At 46.7% G+C, this 20,464-nt stretch overlaps 1 protein-coding gene across 1 annotated transcript in view; it reads left to right on the forward strand.

Annotated features, from left to right (window-relative positions):
* LOC144143483 (protein MMS22-like) overlaps positions 1–20,464 on the forward strand; it is a 70,383-nt gene that overhangs the window by 48,935 nt on the left and 984 nt on the right. Inside the window, exons 22-30 of the mRNA XM_077675232.1 lie at positions 504–587; positions 3,022–3,180; positions 5,148–5,475; positions 8,787–8,906; positions 10,692–10,790; positions 11,419–11,463; positions 12,421–12,558; positions 14,275–14,336; positions 18,101–18,294. Of these exons, the coding sequence (XP_077531358.1) occupies positions 504–587; positions 3,022–3,180; positions 5,148–5,475; positions 8,787–8,906; positions 10,692–10,790; positions 11,419–11,463; positions 12,421–12,558; positions 14,275–14,336; positions 18,101–18,266 (1,201 nt within the window). The 3' untranslated portion in view covers positions 18,267–18,294. The remainder of the gene's footprint in view (positions 1–503; positions 588–3,021; positions 3,181–5,147; positions 5,476–8,786; positions 8,907–10,691; positions 10,791–11,418; positions 11,464–12,420; positions 12,559–14,274; positions 14,337–18,100; positions 18,295–20,464) is intronic.

Here is a 20,464-nt window from a genome sequence, read left to right on the forward strand (position 1 = left end):
CCGACGAGCGTTCCGAACTAAATGAACAGTGGCGCTGCCGGCTAATTACGTATATTTTGCCTCAAATGTACCTTCACACCAAACAGTTTTCTTTGTGCTAAACAACGAGGAGATGTATGACAAGTGCCAGTGGTTCACAAGTTTCGAACGCTTAGGACTGTATAAACTACTTAGCTCTTGAAGCCTCTGGGTTACGCCGCGACAACCAAACGCCGTGTGGCTCTACGTGGGTGCAGCGAGCGAGCCACGACGACAAGGCAAGCCCCTAAAGTGCTCTGCACTTAAAACAAATGTCACATTGCTTCGCGGGGTGTCTGCACTGAGTCTGAGATGGATACTCGAAGGGTCCCACTGAAGCGCATTGAAGGGAACAACCGGACACGATGTTGAGCCATTGTTGCAGTATTCCTCGTTGCATTTGGTGCCCAGTCGCAAGATTTGACGCTCTCCTTTGCAAGTGAGCAGCCATTGTTGCGGGTATGTTTTGGTGCTTTTTTCCCCAGGCCACCACCGCAATCAGGACCAGTGAAGGCCAGCTTTGTGAGCCTCTTCGACCACTTTGGCTGTTCACCTCACACACACCCCAGGTGGGTTTTGTGTTTCATTCACCTAGGTTTCATGGGAAGGGTTTTGTTGACGGGTATGTGTACTTGTTTTCTAATTGGGTCAGTTATTTCAAATAAGGGAGCGCAGAATATTTTTTCGAAGAACCACGTTAGCGACTCGAGCGACGTCAATGTGAACTCCAGTTACCACAGTTTGTTGGGTCGCTTGGTCGTATCAGACACACTAGGCCGACGCGATGGCGACGCAGACAAGTCGCCAAACCATCGGTCAGCTGCCGAATTGCAAGACCGTGTTGTCACACGCCGACGGCGACACAAACACGTCGGCCGATGGAAAGTCGCCGTAGTGTGACTGACTCGCCGACCGAAGACGCCAACAAAACCGGTCGCCCGACTGTTTGCCCGACGCGTCGTCGGGAATCGACCGAGAAGCGAAAACTGCGCCCCGACAACATTCGTGCCGCAATGAATGCAGCGCTATTTTGTTAGTTTCTGGAGTGTAATAAACTCACTAAGGTCCATGAAGCTCATACAGCTCAACACTAGCGCTAATGCGATCCGTATTTTGGCGTTCGGCGCTTCGGCCGTGCTCTTCGGCGACGCCGCTACCCCGGAGCTGCAAACTGCATATGCACGTGCGATCGGCTCGCCTGTAGTAAATATAAGGTCAGTTTCGTGCAGAAGAAGAGTTACGTAGGGTAATTTGGGTAATAAGAGATCAATATCGGCGAAGGTTTTTAACGTAAAACGTAAAACCAAATTACAACAAGCACTATTCCTACAGTGCAAAATCGCAGTCGCAGCCGGGCCCACTCATTTTCGCGAGCGCTTTCGCGAAGGAGCACAGTTGATGGCGATAAGCTATTGCAGGAGCTTCGCAGAACTTTGCTGCGCAAGTGCTATTCAAGAAATTTCAGTTTACCAGCCAGGAATTCTGTAAACTAGCTAGTAAACGCCGACGTACGACTCAAAGGATGGGCCTCCATCTAGTACACCGGCTACTTCGCAGCCGGAGCCTCATTTGTGCGGTGGCGCAGTGGTCTCGCACGTCACGCCCGCTCGGCGGTCAACGTTGCAAATTCAATTCGTGACAAAGACCTTTTTTTTTTTTTGAGCGGTTACATTTTTATGGTTTGCTTGCATATCCATGGCTTTCATTTGTCTGCATCCGAGGATGCAGACAAAGAGCCCATGTCGGCGCTGTCGCGGCTTGACATGACGAGCCGGCGTGTTTACTTCCGTGGTGAAGCACGTGTGTGCGGGAGCAGACGCCGCAGTAAAGTCGCAGCGTACCGCAGCGCCGCATGGTAGACACACGTGGCAGAGCCTCCTCGCAACACTGTGACGTCACTGCTTGAATGGGCGCCCAGAAACAAACCGAATCCTGTTCACATAAATCGTGCAATAATAAATTTTTTACTCAGAATATGTGCATGTGAGAGCATGTATCATGCTTTCTAAAGAAATATAAAGCGTTTGCAACAAAGAATGCACAAACAACAAATTTGGTGGCACAACACCTTTAACAGTTCGTTTGGTTTCACTCTTCCTTACTCCCCTTCCCCACTAAACGTGCAACAAATGTTTTTCGTTGTGCAATCTCTTTACGTCGTTAAGGCATATTATTTATTGTCTTATGTCATGCATACTTTGCATCTATTTGTGCACTATCGCTGTTTCTATACGAACTCACTCCGTGCCATTTCTGTAATTCACTTACTTGGTACAAGGGACCAAGTGTTGTGCTTAGTACCTTGTGTGCAATTTTGTGTAGTTTGTTATCCTCTCTAAGACGCTGTCTAACTCAGAACTTTGCAGTCACTTCACGGGAACCTTACAACTAACGTGATAAGGAGCAAGCCTGCTCGCAACCTGGTGTCAGCATCTCCTTTGTCATGTACCATTGTCCCTAAAGAAGAAAGTTTATGACAGCTGCATATTACCGGTACTCACCTACGGGGCAGAAACTTGGGGGGTCATTAAAAGGGTTCAACTTAGGTAAATTGAGGACGACTCAGCGAGCAATGGAACGGAAGATGATAGGTGTAACATTAAGGGTCAAGAAGAGAGCAGAGTGGGTCAGGGAACAAACGCGTGTTAAGGACACATTAGTAGAAATAAGAAGAAATGGACGTGGGCAGGGCATGTAATGCAAAGGCAGGATAACTGTTGGTCATCAAGGGTAACAGTGGATCTCTAGAGAAGGCAAGCGTGGCAGGGGGCAGCAGAAATGTAGGTGGGCAGATGAGATCAAGAAGTTTGCGGGGATAAATTGGTCGCAGTTAGCACAGGCCCGGGATAGTTGGAAATCCATGGGAGAGGCCTTTGCCCTGCAGTGGGTGTACACAGGCTGGTGGTGATCAATAAACAAACATGCAAACAAACAAGTGTTCCATCTCTCGACAACACCCCCAATTATGGGGTTAACGTATGACGTGGGTGCGGTGTGGTGCAGTGCATCTGGGCGCTTCCTCTGCCTGCTGCTGGAAGACGACCAGGTGTCGAGCGAGATTGAAACACGTGCGGCCAACGCTGAAGCCCGGATCGTGCAGTCCTGGCTGCGCTGCTGCGTCGCGGTGGAGCCCCCCTGCGCCGAGATGACACGCCTCTCGCGGTGAGATGGCTCTGCCAGCCGCTTACTGGGCTGCTGTTCCCTTAGAATGCAGTGCCGGCTGTTACGTTGTGGAATCCGTATTACCATCGTCGTAATTGTTGTGAACAACTTTACGGGTTCCTCCGCACCCTCTATGACATTCCATTTCCGCAGTTTTATAGTTGTAAGTAGGGTATGAAAGGCCTTCGCCAATGGATGCTCGCTGCCAGATTTGAAGGGCAGTGCAAAAACACGTGAGTAAAAAAAAATGAAGGGAGCTCACACTAACGCGTAAGACTTGAAGCTAGCGAAGCTGCACGCCAGCTTCACGACCGTCACGTACTAGGTTTAAGTCCATGATTGCAGCTGGTTTGCTTCTTTCTCACTGCCACAACAACCTTTACTCCATCACTGTTGGGATAAGTGTGAGCTTCCTTCATTTTTTTTAAAGTGATAATCATTGGACATCACCTTGGAGGGTCGTACGCTATGACGTGTCTTTCTCGTTCCAAGCAGTTGCCACGATTACAACTAACGCTGGAGGGATTTTTTATTTTTTTAAAGGGGGGGGGGGGGGGGGGGGGTCAATTTTTGCCAGTCTCCCTAAGTGGTATGCTTGGCTTGACAAACGTGCACAGTCGTCGTCGTGAGTCACGCACACACGAGCGCTAGGCATTTTCTTGGTTTTGTTAACTGCCGGGCGGTCGCCGCGAGGCCCACGCTTATGTACGCGCACTCGGCAGCTTCTTGGTATTTTTAACGGCAGACACGAAAAATTACGATTTGCCAAACAGCTTCGCTGTTGAAACTAACAATAAGAGATTAGAAAACAGAAGTGTGGGTAGAAGACATTCTGCTTCAAATTAAGTGAAAGAAGGGTGGTTTCGTCAGTCATGTAAGCGGATGAAGGACAACAGGTGGCTGCAAAAGGACGGTGAATAGGATAGGGCAAGACCAAGGAATCGGTCGGGGGGCGAACTGCAGAGCGATAAAGAGTGTTTGATATACAAGGAGCCATTTGTAGACGGAGTGCATGTGGCTGGGGCCTTTTGTCTTTTTCGGGTGAGAACTTTCTGAAAACATTTCAGTAATCATTCCAGGCCAAGGGACGACGGTAGAGAGCTTTCAGCTCTTTAAAGAACAAGGAGTGAAATACAACTTAACGAAATAAAGCTTGCTTTGCAAATTAGAAAGCATTTAATTAGGTCATTTTCACATATGTCTACACATTTTTTTCTTTTATGACTTACGGCAGCAGCCGCAAGCACTTGGGTTACTTCGTCAACTTTCTCCCGATTGAGAGCAGGCTAGTCAAGTTGCCCTGTGCTCGCCCCTGTTTGCCCCCAGCACAGGGGGGGGGGGGGGGGGGGGGCTCACTGTGGACTGGTTTAAAAGCAAAATGCTTCTTAGTGGGACCGATTGCGTCCTGTCACAAAACTAGTGCATTTCCCCATAGACCGATTGGTCGACCAAAAAGCTCTGGTAAGATCTCTGGACACGGCACGTGCGTCAAACCGGGCTTCCATTGTGTCAAAACGGTCACTTGAAAATCGCAAAAAAAAAAAAGAGCGGTCCCAGATAAGACAGTACAGTACACGTGTCGGTCATGACGAAAAAGTGTAATAGTATACATAACTTTATCTTTAAACTACGTATCGGCATATATATACTTAGTGCACGAAAAGTTATCGCATCGGTTCATTCTTCGTTTGCGATTTGGGTCTTTGAAGGTTTGATGATTGATTGGACGCATTTTTGACGCAGTTTCAATGCCAGAAAGCTTTCGCGCTTCTCTAAACTTTCTTTAGGGGGGGGATGGTAATTTTCTTTCGATGCGTGGAGCCTATGGGGAATTTCACAACCGGCGTATATTGAGTAACTCTGTTGGAGAGGTCGTTACAGGAGGGGCTTCAAATCACTGGGAGAGGCCACGAATGGGCCGTGGATGGTGGTGGTGATGATGATGATGACGTGTCCCACACACGCAGGATCGTCCTGAGCCGCAAGGAGTTTGAGCGCTACAACGCCCTGGTGGGGGCCGTTGTCCCATCCAAGGACGACGACCTGCTGACCCACGACGAGCTGGCTGTCCACTTCCTGGACTGCCTGGCGCAGTACGCGGACATCGTCTCGGCCATGGACGGCCTGTCTGCGCTCTCCCAGCTGAGGCAGAGCGTCGCCTTCTACCTCCGGGACTTTGCGACCCTGGTTGTTGCACAGCTGAGGAGCGGCACGGCCACCTCGACCCGTCTGGCCAACGTGTACTTCCTGTGCGGGCAGTTGTTCCGGCTGTGTGCGGGCCTTTTGTACACGAGGGTGAGTATGGGTGGTACTTTTACCCTTAGCGATGAGTCGCGAGGCCTTCCCTCTTGTGCTTGTTTTTGCGGAGTGGTGGTCAAGGCAGTGTATGATATGGAGTGTGTACGTAGATGTGAAAGCTGTCATGGGCACATTACCAAAAAAAAAGTAACAGTGTTACAGTTACAGTTACCTAAGCCAAAAAAATTAGCAGTGCTTAGCTCAGCTATGCCAGGATATACGTAGCGTGAGCTAAGGTTCAGCTGGTTATTTTTAGCTTTCCGGGTTGTCTAGGATTAGCTGATTATTATGTTCACTGCTGCTAAAACGATTTCAAATCCAATCCAGTGCAGTCTAGTCACTGCTCCTCGCACATGTGCAGCACGGCTCTGCAGGAGCCACGCGAAACGGCTATCAAGCGGCTCCGGCGCACCGTCAGACTTGGCTACTGTGCAACGGAGGCGCACAGCTGGGCATGCGCCGGTGCCAGTGCATCTGCCGCGGCTATGACGTCACTCCTCTGGAATGCGCAGACTGGCAAATGTGGAGACCCAATTTGCTACACACCCAAACTACAATTAGATTGGATTTCCAATACAATCAAATATAATCCAATCCAATCCAAACCCAGTCCAAGCCAAGCCAATCCAATCCAATCTCGTGCTCTTCGCACTTGCGCAGTACGGCCCTTTACGGCCCACGCGAAATTGCTCAACCTCGGCCAGTGTAGCTTACGCTACAAAATGTAACTCTGTTACAGTTACAGTTACTGCAAAAAAGTAGTGCCGTTACTTTTTTGCTGCTATATAAAACAAAGTAATAGATAACAAACCAAATAATAAGAGTTTATTTAATAGAAATGTACAAAGCCATGCGGAAAGACAAAATTGCATGTGGTAAAACCTAGACTAAGGGAACCTAAAAGGAAGCACACTCAAGCCCAACACCAACAATCGTTGTGTAGGTACTATTTTGTTCCATCAACTATTTTGTTGATTCACCCTTCGTTTCGTTATGGGTGCCCAGTTCTCAGTGGGCCCCTCTGCCATGGTCTTTCTTTACAAGGGTAGGCCAACTTCGTGTTCAGTGGAGATCTAATTGCAGGTTTCTGTTTTTTTTCTTGCTTCCACTCAACTCATGGGATAGGAAATAATTTTAAGAAATCCCCCGTACGGACCGACGTCTTACCTTGGTCTTCTGCGAGGAAAAATAATCATTTTAACAACCTTCTCTCCTAAACTGCGAAGGGAGCCGTGTTGTGGAAAGGGAGAGAGCGGATAAACATCTTTAATTTCGACCTTAATGGTGTGGAAAGGTGAAAGCAGAAGAGGATACAGAAAAAAAGAAAGTCCGAAAATGAGTTTTTTGTTAAAGTAACTGTAACGGCATTTCCTATCACAGAAACTGTGCAAAAAAGTGACAGTGTTACAGTCACAAGTTACTGAAAAAAGTAACTAGCTACCGGTAACGTGTTACTAGTAACTAGCTACTGCCCAAGACTGCGTGAAAGCCTCCCACTAATGTATTGGCAGGAAGAAGACCTTCGTTTGTTTTAGAATATTGTCTGCTTCCTTGTATGCCTGGCTTGAAGTCTAAATTTGCCCACATATATGTACAGTCTTTGTCAAAATTTTCTAGGCCAAGTTGAAAATGCACAGGCCACAAAAAAATCAATGTGCAAGCTTATGCCCCGAGCGAGGCTTAAACATTTTGTGCTGGAAAGGTAGAGAAAGGGCCTTTCTTTCTTACTGTCATGAAGTAATTTTGTCTGATTTAAAGGGGAAGCTAATTCTTTGTGCTCAAGAAGGCTTACGATTGGCCTAGAAAATTTATACAAAGGGTGTACTTACACCAAACAAAAAATGCAAGAAATATTGGAAAACCCCAAGTTTCGTGCTACAGTGACTTAATATAGGGAGGAGTTATGCAGTAGATGTCAGCACTCAAATAACAGTTATGAGTGTGTTAGATGCAGATCATCATTCAAGTGATACAATCGAAAGCGGCAGGTTGGCATTCAGGTGATACAGTCAGACAGATGTAGAGGCCCCCAGCACAATTGCCCAGTCATGCTTTTTGGCAGCTACCAACCACACAAACAAGATTCTGTGACATCATCGAGGCGTTGCCAGAAAGTGGCTATCTTTTCTTTAATATCGCGATTATTTGTTAAAGTTTACGATAAAAATTGGTATCGTTGTCGTCGGGACAAAGCAGTATTTTTAATCAGCCAAACTTTGAATGGCTGCACTTGCCTAATGAGGTGAGGAGCTCTCTTGATATCACTGGTGCTAACTGCTCGTCAGAATTACTCTGGTTGAACGGTGACTTGATGACAACAGAGTGGCTCTTCAGCTGTCAGTCGTGTATCGTGGACTCACTCAGAAGTGATGCAACCCTTGTATATTTGTTTGTTTGTTTGTTTACTTATTTATTTTTTGTTTGTTTGTTAGGATAAGTGCCCCCCCTTTGGCAGGGGTGGTTGGTAGTGAATTTACATTTTCGTTGCTGTACAGCATAGCCAGGAACAAAGAGACTTAGCAGTAAAATTTGGATTGACGATTTGGATTGATGCCTTCAGTGTGGTGCACCGAAGAAGCAAAGGAAAGGAGAGGAAAAAGGAAGGCATGTTCAATAGAGAAAAAAGAGCATAACAAATGAAAATAACATCAATGGGACAAACGTTTCATGGCTGACTCACACATGATTCTACAACACACATACTATATTTCACATACTATATTTCTGTGGTGTGGGAAATCCTTGGACTACCTGCAGACTATCTGCGGTGAGTTTGAGACTGAATCGAAAAGCCTCAGAGACCCACGTTTGTCTCGCCGTATATCGGTAGAAACCGAGTGAGATGTCAACTGAGCCTGTGCGGTAAAAAAGCACAACAGTTCCATGGTCAGGCTGCGCGTGCAATCAAAGCTCTTTTGGAGTTTCTTCGTAGCACAGAACTGGACAGAGTTTTGTGATTGAAAATTTTGGCCGCATCAAATGACATCATTTCGTTTTCACATTTTTTTTTCTTTTTTTTTTCTTTTTGTTTTTCTTCTCTCATCTAGCGTAGCAAGCCAGCCCGACGACTCGGCTAACATCGCTGGTTTTCATTAAAGTTACTCTCTCTCTCTCTCTCTCTCTCTCTCTGCAGTTTGCTTTTCCGCATTCGTGACTACGGCTTCGACTAGCAACCGCTGTCTCGGAATTCTCGCAAACATGATTAGTTCACAGTCTTGCATCTCCTCGTAGCTGTTGTGTATCGGTTGCTGTGTGGCGAAAAATAGCAAGGGCGTGTCAACCAAAGTTACTGCTGTGTACCCTTGCAGGGGATGGCGGATTGCCTGCTGCCGAAGCTGCTGGACTCCCTCGTGCTGCCCAGTGCACTGTACGCAGGGAAGCTAATCCCCCAGGCCCAGCTGGCCGCCATCAAACAGCACCTGCCTCTGGTGAGCTGGGAAGGAGGCAGCTTGGTGGTGTCCCTTCCCCCCGGCCGGGGTGGTCGGTAGCAAATTTGCATTTCCTTCGCTGTACAGCATAGCCAGGAACAAACAGACTTCACCAGTGAAATTTGGATTGACGATTCTTGCCGTGACATTGATGGTAACGTGCTCGTGTTTGAGCCGCGAAAGTCTGTTAGACGCAAATTTTTTTCGCAGAGAAAGGGAAGTGAAATAGTTTTAAAAGTGAATGACTGAAGAGCAAAATTTGTTGACTGTCGCAGCTCATACGAATGTCTTCAGACAAATACATTAATTCTCCACCGTGCAAGCCAGGCACGCGGCATTATTTCCCGGCGGAAGACATCTCTTGTCACTTAAAATAGCGGCACTAGGTAGCACTGCAGGTGGCCTGTTTGCATAGCAGAGGAATTGTAATAGTTTGAAGCAGTACGTGCTACTAATCACCGTTTTTCTGAGCCGTGCTGTGAAAAACGACGGGGACACTGGAACTGGGTAGGTAATCATGCATATCACATATTGTTCGCTATCGTGCTTAGTTGATGCATCTTTTCTGGTGGCCATGCGACCATACGACCAACAAGATTGGAAGTTTTTAGCAGCGAAGCTCTTTAGCAAATCGTAATTTTTCTTGTCTGCAGTTAAAAATTCCCCGCATTTCCCCGAGCGGAAGATTGTGAAAGTGCGAATGCACGAGTTGAATTTGCGCGGTTCGGTAATGTTCGCGAAAGAGAGATCACACACACACACACAACTACAAATGCATTTATTCACACACACCTATTTGTGTTGTCGTTGTACTTGATTGCTAGAGCGGATCTCAGCTTTGAAATTTCGTGTCAGTACTCCTTTAAGCGGGTGCATTAGCCCTTCTCACGCCCGATTCCTGGCCAATCCCCCACGTGGGTATGTGCCATGTCAGCGGCCAGGCAGCGCGCGCCCATCTCCCCCCGTTGCCAAGGAAGACGAGGAGATTCCTGGCCAATCCCCCACGTGGGTATGCTATGCGGACATCGCCGGTGGACGCAGGTTCAGGGTCGCTTAAGAAGTGCATCGCACTTAAAAATTCCAAAAAACTGGCGAGCGCGCGCTCCGTCCAGCAGTTAACAAAACAAAGAAAATGCCCAGCACTCATATGTGCGTGCCTGGCGACAACCGCCCAGCATCTCCTGTGCACGTTTTTCAAGCCAAGCATAATCGCTTAAAGAGATTGGCCAGGATTAGCCAAAAAAAAAGAAAGAAAGAAAAAAACAAAAAAGAAAACTCCAGCGTTGCTGTAATCATGGCAACACTTGCTCGGAACGAGAAAGACACATCATAGCGTACGCCATTCCAAGGTGATGTCCAATGATTATCACTTCCAGAAAATGAAAGGAGCTCGCACTTATAGCAGCAATGATGAAGTAAAGGTCGTTGCAGTAGGGAAGGAGAAGCAAATCAGCTGCAATCGCGGACTTGAACCTTCGTGATGGTCGTGAAGGTTGCGTACAGCTTCACTACCTTCAAGTCTTACGCCTTAGTGTGAGCTTCCTTCATTTTTTTTAATCACTTTTCATAATTCAATATTGGTTTATTTAGTGTTTACTGTTCATTACTTGCTCAATCTGTTCACTGTTTAATATGTGATCAGTCCCGGCATTGTTCCACCATCCTTTCTGACTATTTAAAATAATACAACCTACCAACTCTCCCAACAGTACACTTTGCTAAGTGTTGTTCGCCCCGCAATATTTGGCATGCTCTTTTACTCTCTCCCTGCGTTCAACCGTGCAGTTCGTGTGCGGTCTTCTGACCCTGAGCCCACAGACCGACGCCTACATTGAACGGAAGCTGAAGGACATCGTCGTCCACTACCTGCCAATGTTCCCCACGGTAGGTCAAGCTTCACAGCTCAATACAGCCAAGCCGACGGCCAAAGCCGAAGCCGGTTGCTTCCTGAAGCTATTCGCTGTGGGAAGCGAATCTTATTTCCAGCACAGAAGATTGATAGAGGGGAGCCGATGGCCAAAGCCAGAACGAATGGCTTCCCGCAGCCAATGGCTTCAAAGAAGCTGAGATTGTCACTTCTGAATTTGTAGTTTTTTAGCGTGATATGTTTCGTCCCTGCCTGCACTAAGGGCTAAGGGCTTTTGTTAAGGGTTTTTTTGGTGTGTCATGTGTGGGAGTCCCTGTTCTGAATGTGGAGTGCTGTCATTATTCTACTGTGCTATGCTGTGGCGGCGAAGAAGAGGATAAAATACCACTGGCCGATAAGTCAGAAGTTGTCATTTCATTCATTAACAAACACCCGCACAATGCTTGCAGTGTTGTGTTAGCTGGGTTGCAGAAAGCGATTGAAAGGCCGCTCTATCCTTTCATGTTGTTTTATAATGTTCGTAGTGTTTGAAGTGGCGGGGTGCAGAAATTGCAACCAAGGCAGTTGAGTGGTGCTTACGTTGCATGACTCCGTCCTTGTTTCACCGTTGTAAGTGTTGCATGCTTTTCCGCTCCTTCGTTCCAGCAAACGCAAAGCTCCATTCACCATACGGGGGAGCACCCACTCTTGGTGAGGGCGCACTTCTTTATTTTTCTCCTGTTCGTTCGTGTTCGCGTTGAAGCGTTTTCTGCCTTTCTCACGGAATAAAGCGAGCACTCCGTTGTGAACAAACTGTCCGGAGTGTAGGAAAAGGGAGCGGGCAATTCGATTCCCACATTTTTGCTTCTTCGAAATGTCCTTTACACTGTATGTGTTCAGATAGGTGATAGCTTTGATATGTTTTTCCTGAAGTTTGAAGACATTTTACAACGGCGTAAATAAAGGCACAGCGCCTCAGGCCCACGAATATGCAAAAGTAACAAAAAAAAAAAAAGGAAAATGCAGGGCAAGGTATCTCACAAAAGTTCATTGGAAGGCTATAGTGTGGGGAGAAATGTTTAAAGACATTGTATGAAGCCCTAGTTCACTGCTAAGTGTAATCAAAAGAATGGTGTAACTTACTGGCAAACCATATGATTGGCAACACAGCATGTGTTGCACATCTCTACTGGAATAGTCAAGGCTAATGTGAGACGCTTTGCTTACATTAGTTTTTTAAAATCACCCTTTGAAAGCAAAAAATAGCATGTTGTGTTAAAGAAAGCGCACCTGGGGCATTTAAACTTGTAACAGCAGGACTTTATGCTATTCTAACTTAGTTTCTTTAGAACAATTGAACTGGGAACAGGGCACCCTTATGTATTTTGCAATACCGGGCTCAAGAAGCTTGTTGTGACCCCCTGTCAGACGTTGAGTGCAAATTTTGACCTTCAGAGTGTTGGGTTCTTGGATTATCAGTCGTGGACTCTCTGCGACCTCTTGGAGAGGCAGTTGGGCATTCGTTTTTCTCATATAGTTAGTATTGCTAATACGTGTAGAATGCTTTAACTATTTGCAGTGGGTCCGAGGCTTTATATTGAGGAGTCCGAACGGCATTACGTACAACTGCGTGCCGGCCAACTCTTCCGTCTGTGTATTTGCGTGCAGGCCACGCTAGAAAGTTGCGGAGGGGCATGCCGCGCTGCCGCCGAGAGGCGAGTGGCTTATGTCGGCTTCCTGCTCGACTTCATTCACAAGCACTTTGTAGCCAGGGCCCGGATCGTGTCGGCAGCACATCTGAACCAGGTGAGAGCCGTATGGCTGTTGCCCGGTTGTTGCCTAATAAGCGGGGGAAATAGGAGATAAAAAATCTCATTAATATTGCGGACATTTTCGCATTTTTGAATTTCGCAGGGCATAAAGACAGTTGTTTCATGGGGGCTAAGCAGAGTGGTAGTGGGAGGATCCATAAGAAAGCCGTAGTGTAGCGTCATCAACTTTGCTGATGTCAGGGACGAAGCTTCAAAAGCATAGATAGACTTGTGTCGGCCATAACAGGAATAGCGTCCTTTGCAGAAATTCTGCGACTAGAGCCCAAGGTGTTTAGCTTGCACAAAAAGGAACCTGATGGCTGTTTTGAACCATCGCATCCACAGCCTCTATGCCAGGTTTTAGCATGTGTCTTGATTCAGAAACAATATGTGTTTCACATTTTGGAAAGAACAGGGTGGTAGGACGATAATTGGAACACTTTAATTAAACTTTTTTCCTGAGCTAACCGCCACTCTGTTTGCGCTCAAACTTCACACAAAGGTCGCATTTTGTGGTCTATTTTGTTTGACACCAGCAACAACGGCGGTACTTGTCTGTTTATTCTGAAAATAAATAAAAACCATTTTTGCCTATGGGAAAATGGTGGCCAGTTTGGACTTGCGAGCCAGTGCAATCTGATCTTGGAACGGTGGCGCCACCTGTGGTATGCAGAGCGAAACGGACAATGGGGATTCTCGATAGGAAGGAGCCAAATGAGGTAGCAGATGATCAGAAAATCTCTAGTCCCTGGTTTACGATCACAAATACTTGCATAACAGCTGATACCAATCACAATAAAATGTTCTCACGGTTCACCGTCGCCAATAATTTGTTGCCTCTCCTGTTTCAACTTTTTCTACAGAGCTCTTCGAAGTAACTCTGATTTTCTGATCGTCTGCTACTTCATTTGGCTCCTTCCTACCGTGAATCCCGATCTTCCGTTTCGCTCTGAATACCCCAGGTGGCGCCACCGTTCCAAGATCAGCTTGCACTGGCTCGCACATCCAAACTGGCCACCATTTTCCCATACGCGAAAATGGTTTTTATTTATTTTCAGAATAAACAGGGAAGCACCGTCGTTGTTCCCGGTGTCAAACAAAATAGACCATAAAATGCGATCTTCGTGTGAAGTTTGAGCACGATCTGAGTGCCGGTTTGCTCAGGAAAAAAGTTTAAAGTGTTCCAATTATCTTCATACCACACTGCATATTTACAGAGTGTAACGAATGTTCAGGGAACTTTCGCTTAATTCATAGTCACGCACCCTCGTACTTTCTTTGTAATAATACTAATTTCCAAATTCATGGCGACCTCGTGAAAAAGCACTGAAATCGGAGGCACGTGCTTCCACAAAATAAATGATAAAATAAGAGGGTATAAGCTTGTTAACCATCAAATTACGAAATAGAAAGGCTATCGGAGAGGGCAAAGAACAAAGAAAAACAAAAATTGTTTCCTTTCATGAATAAGGGCAGTCATTAAGGTTTTAAATAAAATGGTGTAAACCGGTTCACGGCTTGAAAGCAAGTAGCTGCTATTTTTTGTTTGCTTTGGTACGCATGATGCTCTGTATGACTTGACATTGGCTGGCTTCTGGTCACGGCATTTGGAGCATCAAGGGTAGCAATTATTTTTTTTCTTTGTCACGGTGTGCAAGGTGATTGAAATGCAGACGTGAGAGCTTTGCTTTTTTGGATGTGTTTTACGCAGGCGCTGCGTTTCCTTCAGGAGCTCTTGAAGCATGCAGCATGTCGTCAGGGTGAGTGCAAAAGGTGAGTTGGTGTCCTGTTTGTACCTGCGCCGAGTTCCTTTCTGAGGCTTCATAATTAAGGTGATGGCGTAGAGTAATAAAAAGAAAGGTAAAAAAGAAACCTGCATGCTCCTTGCCTTTCACTTGTTTTTTTTTTTTTTTTTTTGTGATCTTCTGTGATCTTACTCTATCGACTGCTAACCAATAAGGTTGCCCATTCGCGACTATTATTGGAGTCTTTGTTAATGAACACATTTTCATGGATAAGGTGAAGCAATTAGCTGCTAACATGATTACTGAATGACGCGTGCACTGCACTGATGTCAAGGGAAAAAGCTTGTCAGTAAGTGTTTGCGTCGTAGTTTGCAGTTTAACCCTGAATTTAGTACTGCCATCTGCGTTAGCAGCCAAGCCATACTGTGTTTTTATATGTAGTGTTTTCACCTCCCTGTCACAAACGGTTTAAAGAGGTTCCACTACACGAGCAAATAAGTAAATATGGTTCTTACTTACTGCTGATTGTAGCCCTGACACTAAACGCTGACTACTGTATGCATCCTTTAGGTTCTGCGTCGCCATGTCTGCCTAATCTTTCCAGAGAAAAAGTCCACCCCCACTTTTACAACTGCATAATATGTGAGATTGGAAAGGTTTTGAATGTGCAATAGAGTCCTCCTTTTGCGCTAGCATGAGTGCTATGCAGGCATTGCACTTTTTACAGTAAAAGTGTACATGACTAACCCCCCCCCCCCGTGCGGGTTTTCATTCCGGTGAAGCCGTGTCATTTGCCATCACCCTTTTTCCTCCTCCTCGCCACCACCGATGCGCCTTCCACAAGTTGTGGAATCATCTAATGGCGGCGCTAGCACCGTTATCAACAGTTTCTCTGTGAACTCGCTATGGCACAGATGCGTGTCGTTCGCTCTGAGGAAGGAGTGGGAATTGAAGGAGCGTTGGCGCGAAAACAACGGAAAGCCGCTGCTGCAGAACGTACAGCCACTTCCGTTGCCGCCTCGGGTTCCACCTCGCCAAGTAGCTACGAATCCCTCCCAGATGAAGAGCAACCTGCCTGCTTGGAACGCTGGCGTGAGCCAATAAGTCCTGTCCAGCTTGAAGGGGTTTCAGAGCGGCATTTTCGCCGGTCTCTTTCACGATTAACCAAGTGCACATCACTGGTTGCCGGTTTATTCGTGCACGGATGGTGCGGGTGACATGTGGGAGATATAAACTTAGACGTCTCACAGCCCAGTGCGACTTGGCGGCTGTGAGCCATGGTCGAGTGGTTTGGGTCGGCGTGTTACTCGGACAGTAAAATGCCTACAACACATGAAGGAAACAAGTAGCTCCATGTTTGGTTGCTAGAATAGAACTCGATTCCTTCCTTCCAAGTTTAATACAGTAGAATCTCGATGATACGAATCTCGCGGGACCGCGAAAAATATTCGTATCATCCGAAATTCGTATGAACCAACACAGACCAAAAAATTGAGCGCTGAAAAAAGTTTTCGTTTATTTCTTTTCTTACTTTCGCGTGAACAAATCCATGATTTTTTCTGCTTTTTTTAAACCCCCATGTCACAAAGCAGTCCTTTCTGGAGCGCGTAACGCTTCGCCCAGCTTCGCGCTTGTCTCACTCCCGGTGTCCAAGCTCGCTACACGCCGCAAGTCAAGCGTGAACCGCATGGTGCGTTTTTGCACGCGATTCGCACGCCTCGGCTTTTCGCGCGCTGTATTTTCAAGGCCGCATTGACGATTTCGCGCCCGTGGTATCTCCTACCTCGGTCAGAAAAAGACGCTGACGACTTCCGAAACGCTCGAGACAGCCCGCTGGCTCCGCCCGAGATGTTTAGGCTTAGCACTCCGGCAGATTTTATGGGCGCTTTCACTAGCGGCGCGGATGGTGTTTTATAGTACCGTTTTCGCCAACGTCGTTATCAGCTCCTTTACTGCACAAGAAACTTCGTGTCCGCCTTGAGCGGCATTTTAAAGAGCGGCTAGAAGCAGTCGCTCAAGCGGCCGTGCCACTTCGCGGCCGAAGCCACCGCCATGTTGCCGCCGCCGGCCGCGGCGCGCGCAGCGTGCGAGAGGTTTCGCGGCGCGCATGGGGCGTAAGGGGCGCGTTTTCGCGAGCAGAAAACAACAGCCCGGCTGTTTCTGGAGAAAGAAGAGTGACAAATGGGGAGAGAGAGCCATCACCGCCATCACTTGCTTGTTCGGCAGTCGGGCGCCTCGCCGGCTCGTTCGTATCATCCGCCGGGCCGCGCAGGTCCGTTCGTAACAGCCGAAATTTTTCCCATTGCAAACAATGCAATTTTGCCGGGACTTTTCAGAAATTTGTATCATCCAGAAATTCGTATCACCCAGAATCGTATCATCGAGATTCTACTGTATAGCTAATTAGCTAGGAAGTATTTGCGCAAGAGCACGTTACAGAGGAACATGTTTTGTTCTGCGCATTCCTTGGACTGCACCCAGCTTTGCTGGACATCGTTCTTCACAGAGTGGAAGAGCGCTCGTTTTTTCTTACTGCACCAAGATCAACACTTGTTCTGCACGCATGTGGCCTTGGGGCTCTGGTGGGGTTACGGCAAGAAGAATGCACGATGGAGAACCACCCCCTTCTTTCCTTCCTCCTTATTGTCACGTAGCCATGGAGGACACAGGTGTCTTCAAGGAACAAAAGTTTATTGGAGCAAACTTGTGCTCCGCAAAGAACTGAAAGAATGCACAAAGGGTGACGGAGCAGTCAACAATGTGACGGGTGCTGACGAGTTTCAGCGAATTAAATGCTGATGCGTTTGCCCTCGGAGCATTTATCTTTCTGCATAATTATTTTTAGAATAATTGGATTTGGCAGAGAACAATGGCAACCAAAATAGAACATTCTAGTCGAGTGACGTCAGGATGACACACTCTGCCTATAGTAGCCGTGCTGCATGTACATGAAAAATGACAATAAGTGTTTAATTAAGGCCTTAAGATACTGAATGACATTATTTGGGCCGGCCGCACCAGACACGAAAATGCAAAGGCATTAAACGTGTTAGGCATGATGGTGTTAATGACCTAAAAGAGATGCACTCATATTTTAGAAGTTTTTAATGCAGGGAAAAACATGTCACAAAGGTTAAAAACATTTTTTGTGCAAGAAAACGTTATGAGAAATAATGCTTTCTAAAAAATAGTGTGAGCCATTTCTAAAAGTGGCTTCAGCAGCTGCCATCACCTGCCAGTGGTAGCCAAATCCGAAAAATTTTAAGCGACGAGTAACACGATGTTTTGCCTTTTGCGGCTGTTTTAGTGAGCTAAGTCTTCTTCAGAAGTGCACCACCAAGAGTGCACAAAAAATCGTCTTATTTTAAGGTTCAGCTACGTTTCCGCGTCAACACTGTGGTACTGAGAGTTTCGTTGCTTTCATGTGGTGCTCATTGCGTTCGAGAGTAGGCAGATGCAAGGCGCTCGTGAAGGCGAATGAGTTGTACGGAACTCCTTAAACCAAAAATGACATTAGAGCGAATGGCGTTAGATTTTTGCGTGTAGCAGCAAACTAATGGCATTAAAACTTGAGGCATTAAGCACTTAATGTCATTTTTTGTGGCTAGGGTATAAAATAAGATAGCGTGTGCAGCATAAAAAAGAAAGAAGGATACACGCACTTTGCTTTAAGCATAGATAACAGAGCTAGGCGTGACCAGACGGTAAAAAAAAAATAAGTGAACAAAACAGAAGGCATGCTTTGTGGCATGATTTTCTTTTTAATATTTTGATTTGTGTGTGTGTGTGCAGTGTTCTGGAGGCGAAACTTCCGGTCCTTGCAAGCACCCTAGGATCCCTGACACTCGCCCACAATCGAGGGCTGAACCGTGACATCTTGGCAGAAGTCGTGCGAACCATGACTGCCAGGTGCAAGGCCTTCCTGGAGCAGAAGAAAGTTACCGGCCAGTCGCAGTAGTTGAGCTCCACGCACAATGAACCTCGAGGTAATTGTAAGAGATGTTTGTCAAAGACTTCGATGCCCCTCGAATTTTCTCGGGAGGTCAGATTGCTCTATAGACGTCCGCTAGATTTGGCCTGAAAAAAGCTTAACTTGAAGTGCTCATGTAGGCATGCTGAAGTAACCTGTTACCCAGACAGGGCGGCAATTAAAGTTCTGAGCAAGGTACGATATCAAGAACATTAGGTTGTACTATTTTGTGTGTTGGATGCAATGTGACACTTGGTCCTAAGGGCATATTTACAATGTCCTTAGGCTCCTTAGTTGATGTTGTAGCTTGTGCAACCTAGCCCAGTCTTTCGGTTTTTAGACGCCGCGTTGTGTAAAATGCTAGCCTGTTTTTCCTGCCATGCGGATTGATTGTGCTATCATCGAGGCTGTACCTCCTCAAACAGAACATTTTTATATCGCTGCGACACACCAGTGTCTGCCGTGCTTTCTTTTGGGGAGTGGAGGGAAACCATACCTTCCGTAGTGAGTCCATGCGGAAGCAAAGGGGAGGGGCTTCGTGTGAACTACGTGAGCGAAAGAAACAGGTACCCAGGATTAGTAGAACAGTTGTTGGTCCTCTGCACCAATCATCATCATCATCATCATCACCACCAGCCTATCTACGCCCACTGCAGGGCAAAGGCCTCTCCCATTATTCTCCAATTACCTCGGTCCTGTGCCAACTGTGACCAATTTATCCCCGCAAACTTCTTGATCTCATCTGCCCATCTAACTTTCTGCCGCCCCCTGCAACGCTTGCCTTCTCTAGGGATCCACTCTGTTACCCTTAATGACCAGCGGTTATCTTGCCTTCGCATTACATGCCCTGCCCACGTCCATATCTTCTTCTTAATTTCTACTAATAGGTCTTTAACACCAGTTTGCTCTCTGACCCACTCCGCTCTCTTCTTGTCCCTTAATGTTACACCTATCATTTTCCGCTCCATCGCCCGCTGAGTCGTCCTCAGTTTAAGTTGAACCCTCTTAGTGAGCCTCCAAGTTTCTGCCCCATAGGTGAGTACCGGTAAGATGCAGCTGTCATACACTTTCTTCTTCAGCGACAATGGTAGGCTGCTATTCATTATCTGAGAATGTCTGCCATATGCACCCCACCCCATTCTGATCCTTCTAATTATCTCTGCCTCATGGTTGGGATCTGGGGTCACAACTTGGCCTAAGTAGATATATTCGCTTACCACTTCCACTGCCTCGCCACCTATCTCAAACTGCTGTGCTGTCCCGCGGTTATTGGTTATTACTTTAGTTTTCTGCATATTAATTTTCAGGCCCACGGTTCTACTCTGTTCGTCCAGTGCGGAAAGCATGCTTTGCATGCATGCACCAATCAGAGAGCTTCAAGTACAGCCTTTCTTGAATGCTGTGGCTACCGTGGTTTCCCAGCTCACTCCCCAAGCATCAGCCACCCACCAAGCTAAACAGTGATGGCGTCACCTGCATTCCTGCTTCGAAGTGGATCCAAAATAGTCATTCTCTCTCTTTTTCTCTTGTTGGTTCCTCTCAACATGGCAGAGCTTAAAGGGGCCATGCAGACAAAATACAGGTTTGTTTTATTCGAAAGATTTCGTGCTTTGTGTTGCCCCCAGCGATTGTCCGGAAGCAAACGATGCTTTATTCACTGACAAATTAGTCAATTGTAAGTTAAAATTTTTGTTCTCCTGCCAAATCGTGTGTTTTCTGGACATCTGCAATGACATTATATGTGCTGGGTACCCTTGTTTAACATTACTAAACCGAGATGGCGCCGTCATACCACGGCGGCCGTTTTTTTTTTTGTCTTTGCTCTGTTTTTGACCGTATTTGTACGTGGCTTGTTTTTGTTAAGGTAGAAAATAATCGTTTCATGAAACATGGTGTTCGCTCAAAAAATGTGGTCATGTAAGACACCGTCGCTTACGCCAATCAGCCAGTGTCGTCTGAGAGAACCCCGAAGCGCCGCAGTGCTGTGCAGCTAAAACAAGCATAGTGAGTGCAGTACCAACAGCAGTACGCATCTATCCTTGTATGTTTACGTGTGCTTTCGTGACTCCCACTGTTTTCCCCACCATTCCTATTGCCGTAAAAAGAATGTGCCCTAAATGTAATCGCAAATAGCTCGTTCGACCAGTTTATAAGCCCTTCTAATTTGCATTTACTTTTGCTGGCCA

The sequence above is a fragment of the Haemaphysalis longicornis genome, unplaced genomic scaffold, assembly GCF_048455015.1.
Source record: "Haemaphysalis longicornis isolate Haplotype H1 unplaced genomic scaffold, Haemaphysalis longicornis Haplotype H1 scaffold_6, whole genome shotgun sequence".
Classification (NCBI taxonomy): Eukaryota; Metazoa; Arthropoda; class Arachnida; order Ixodida; family Ixodidae; genus Haemaphysalis; species Haemaphysalis longicornis.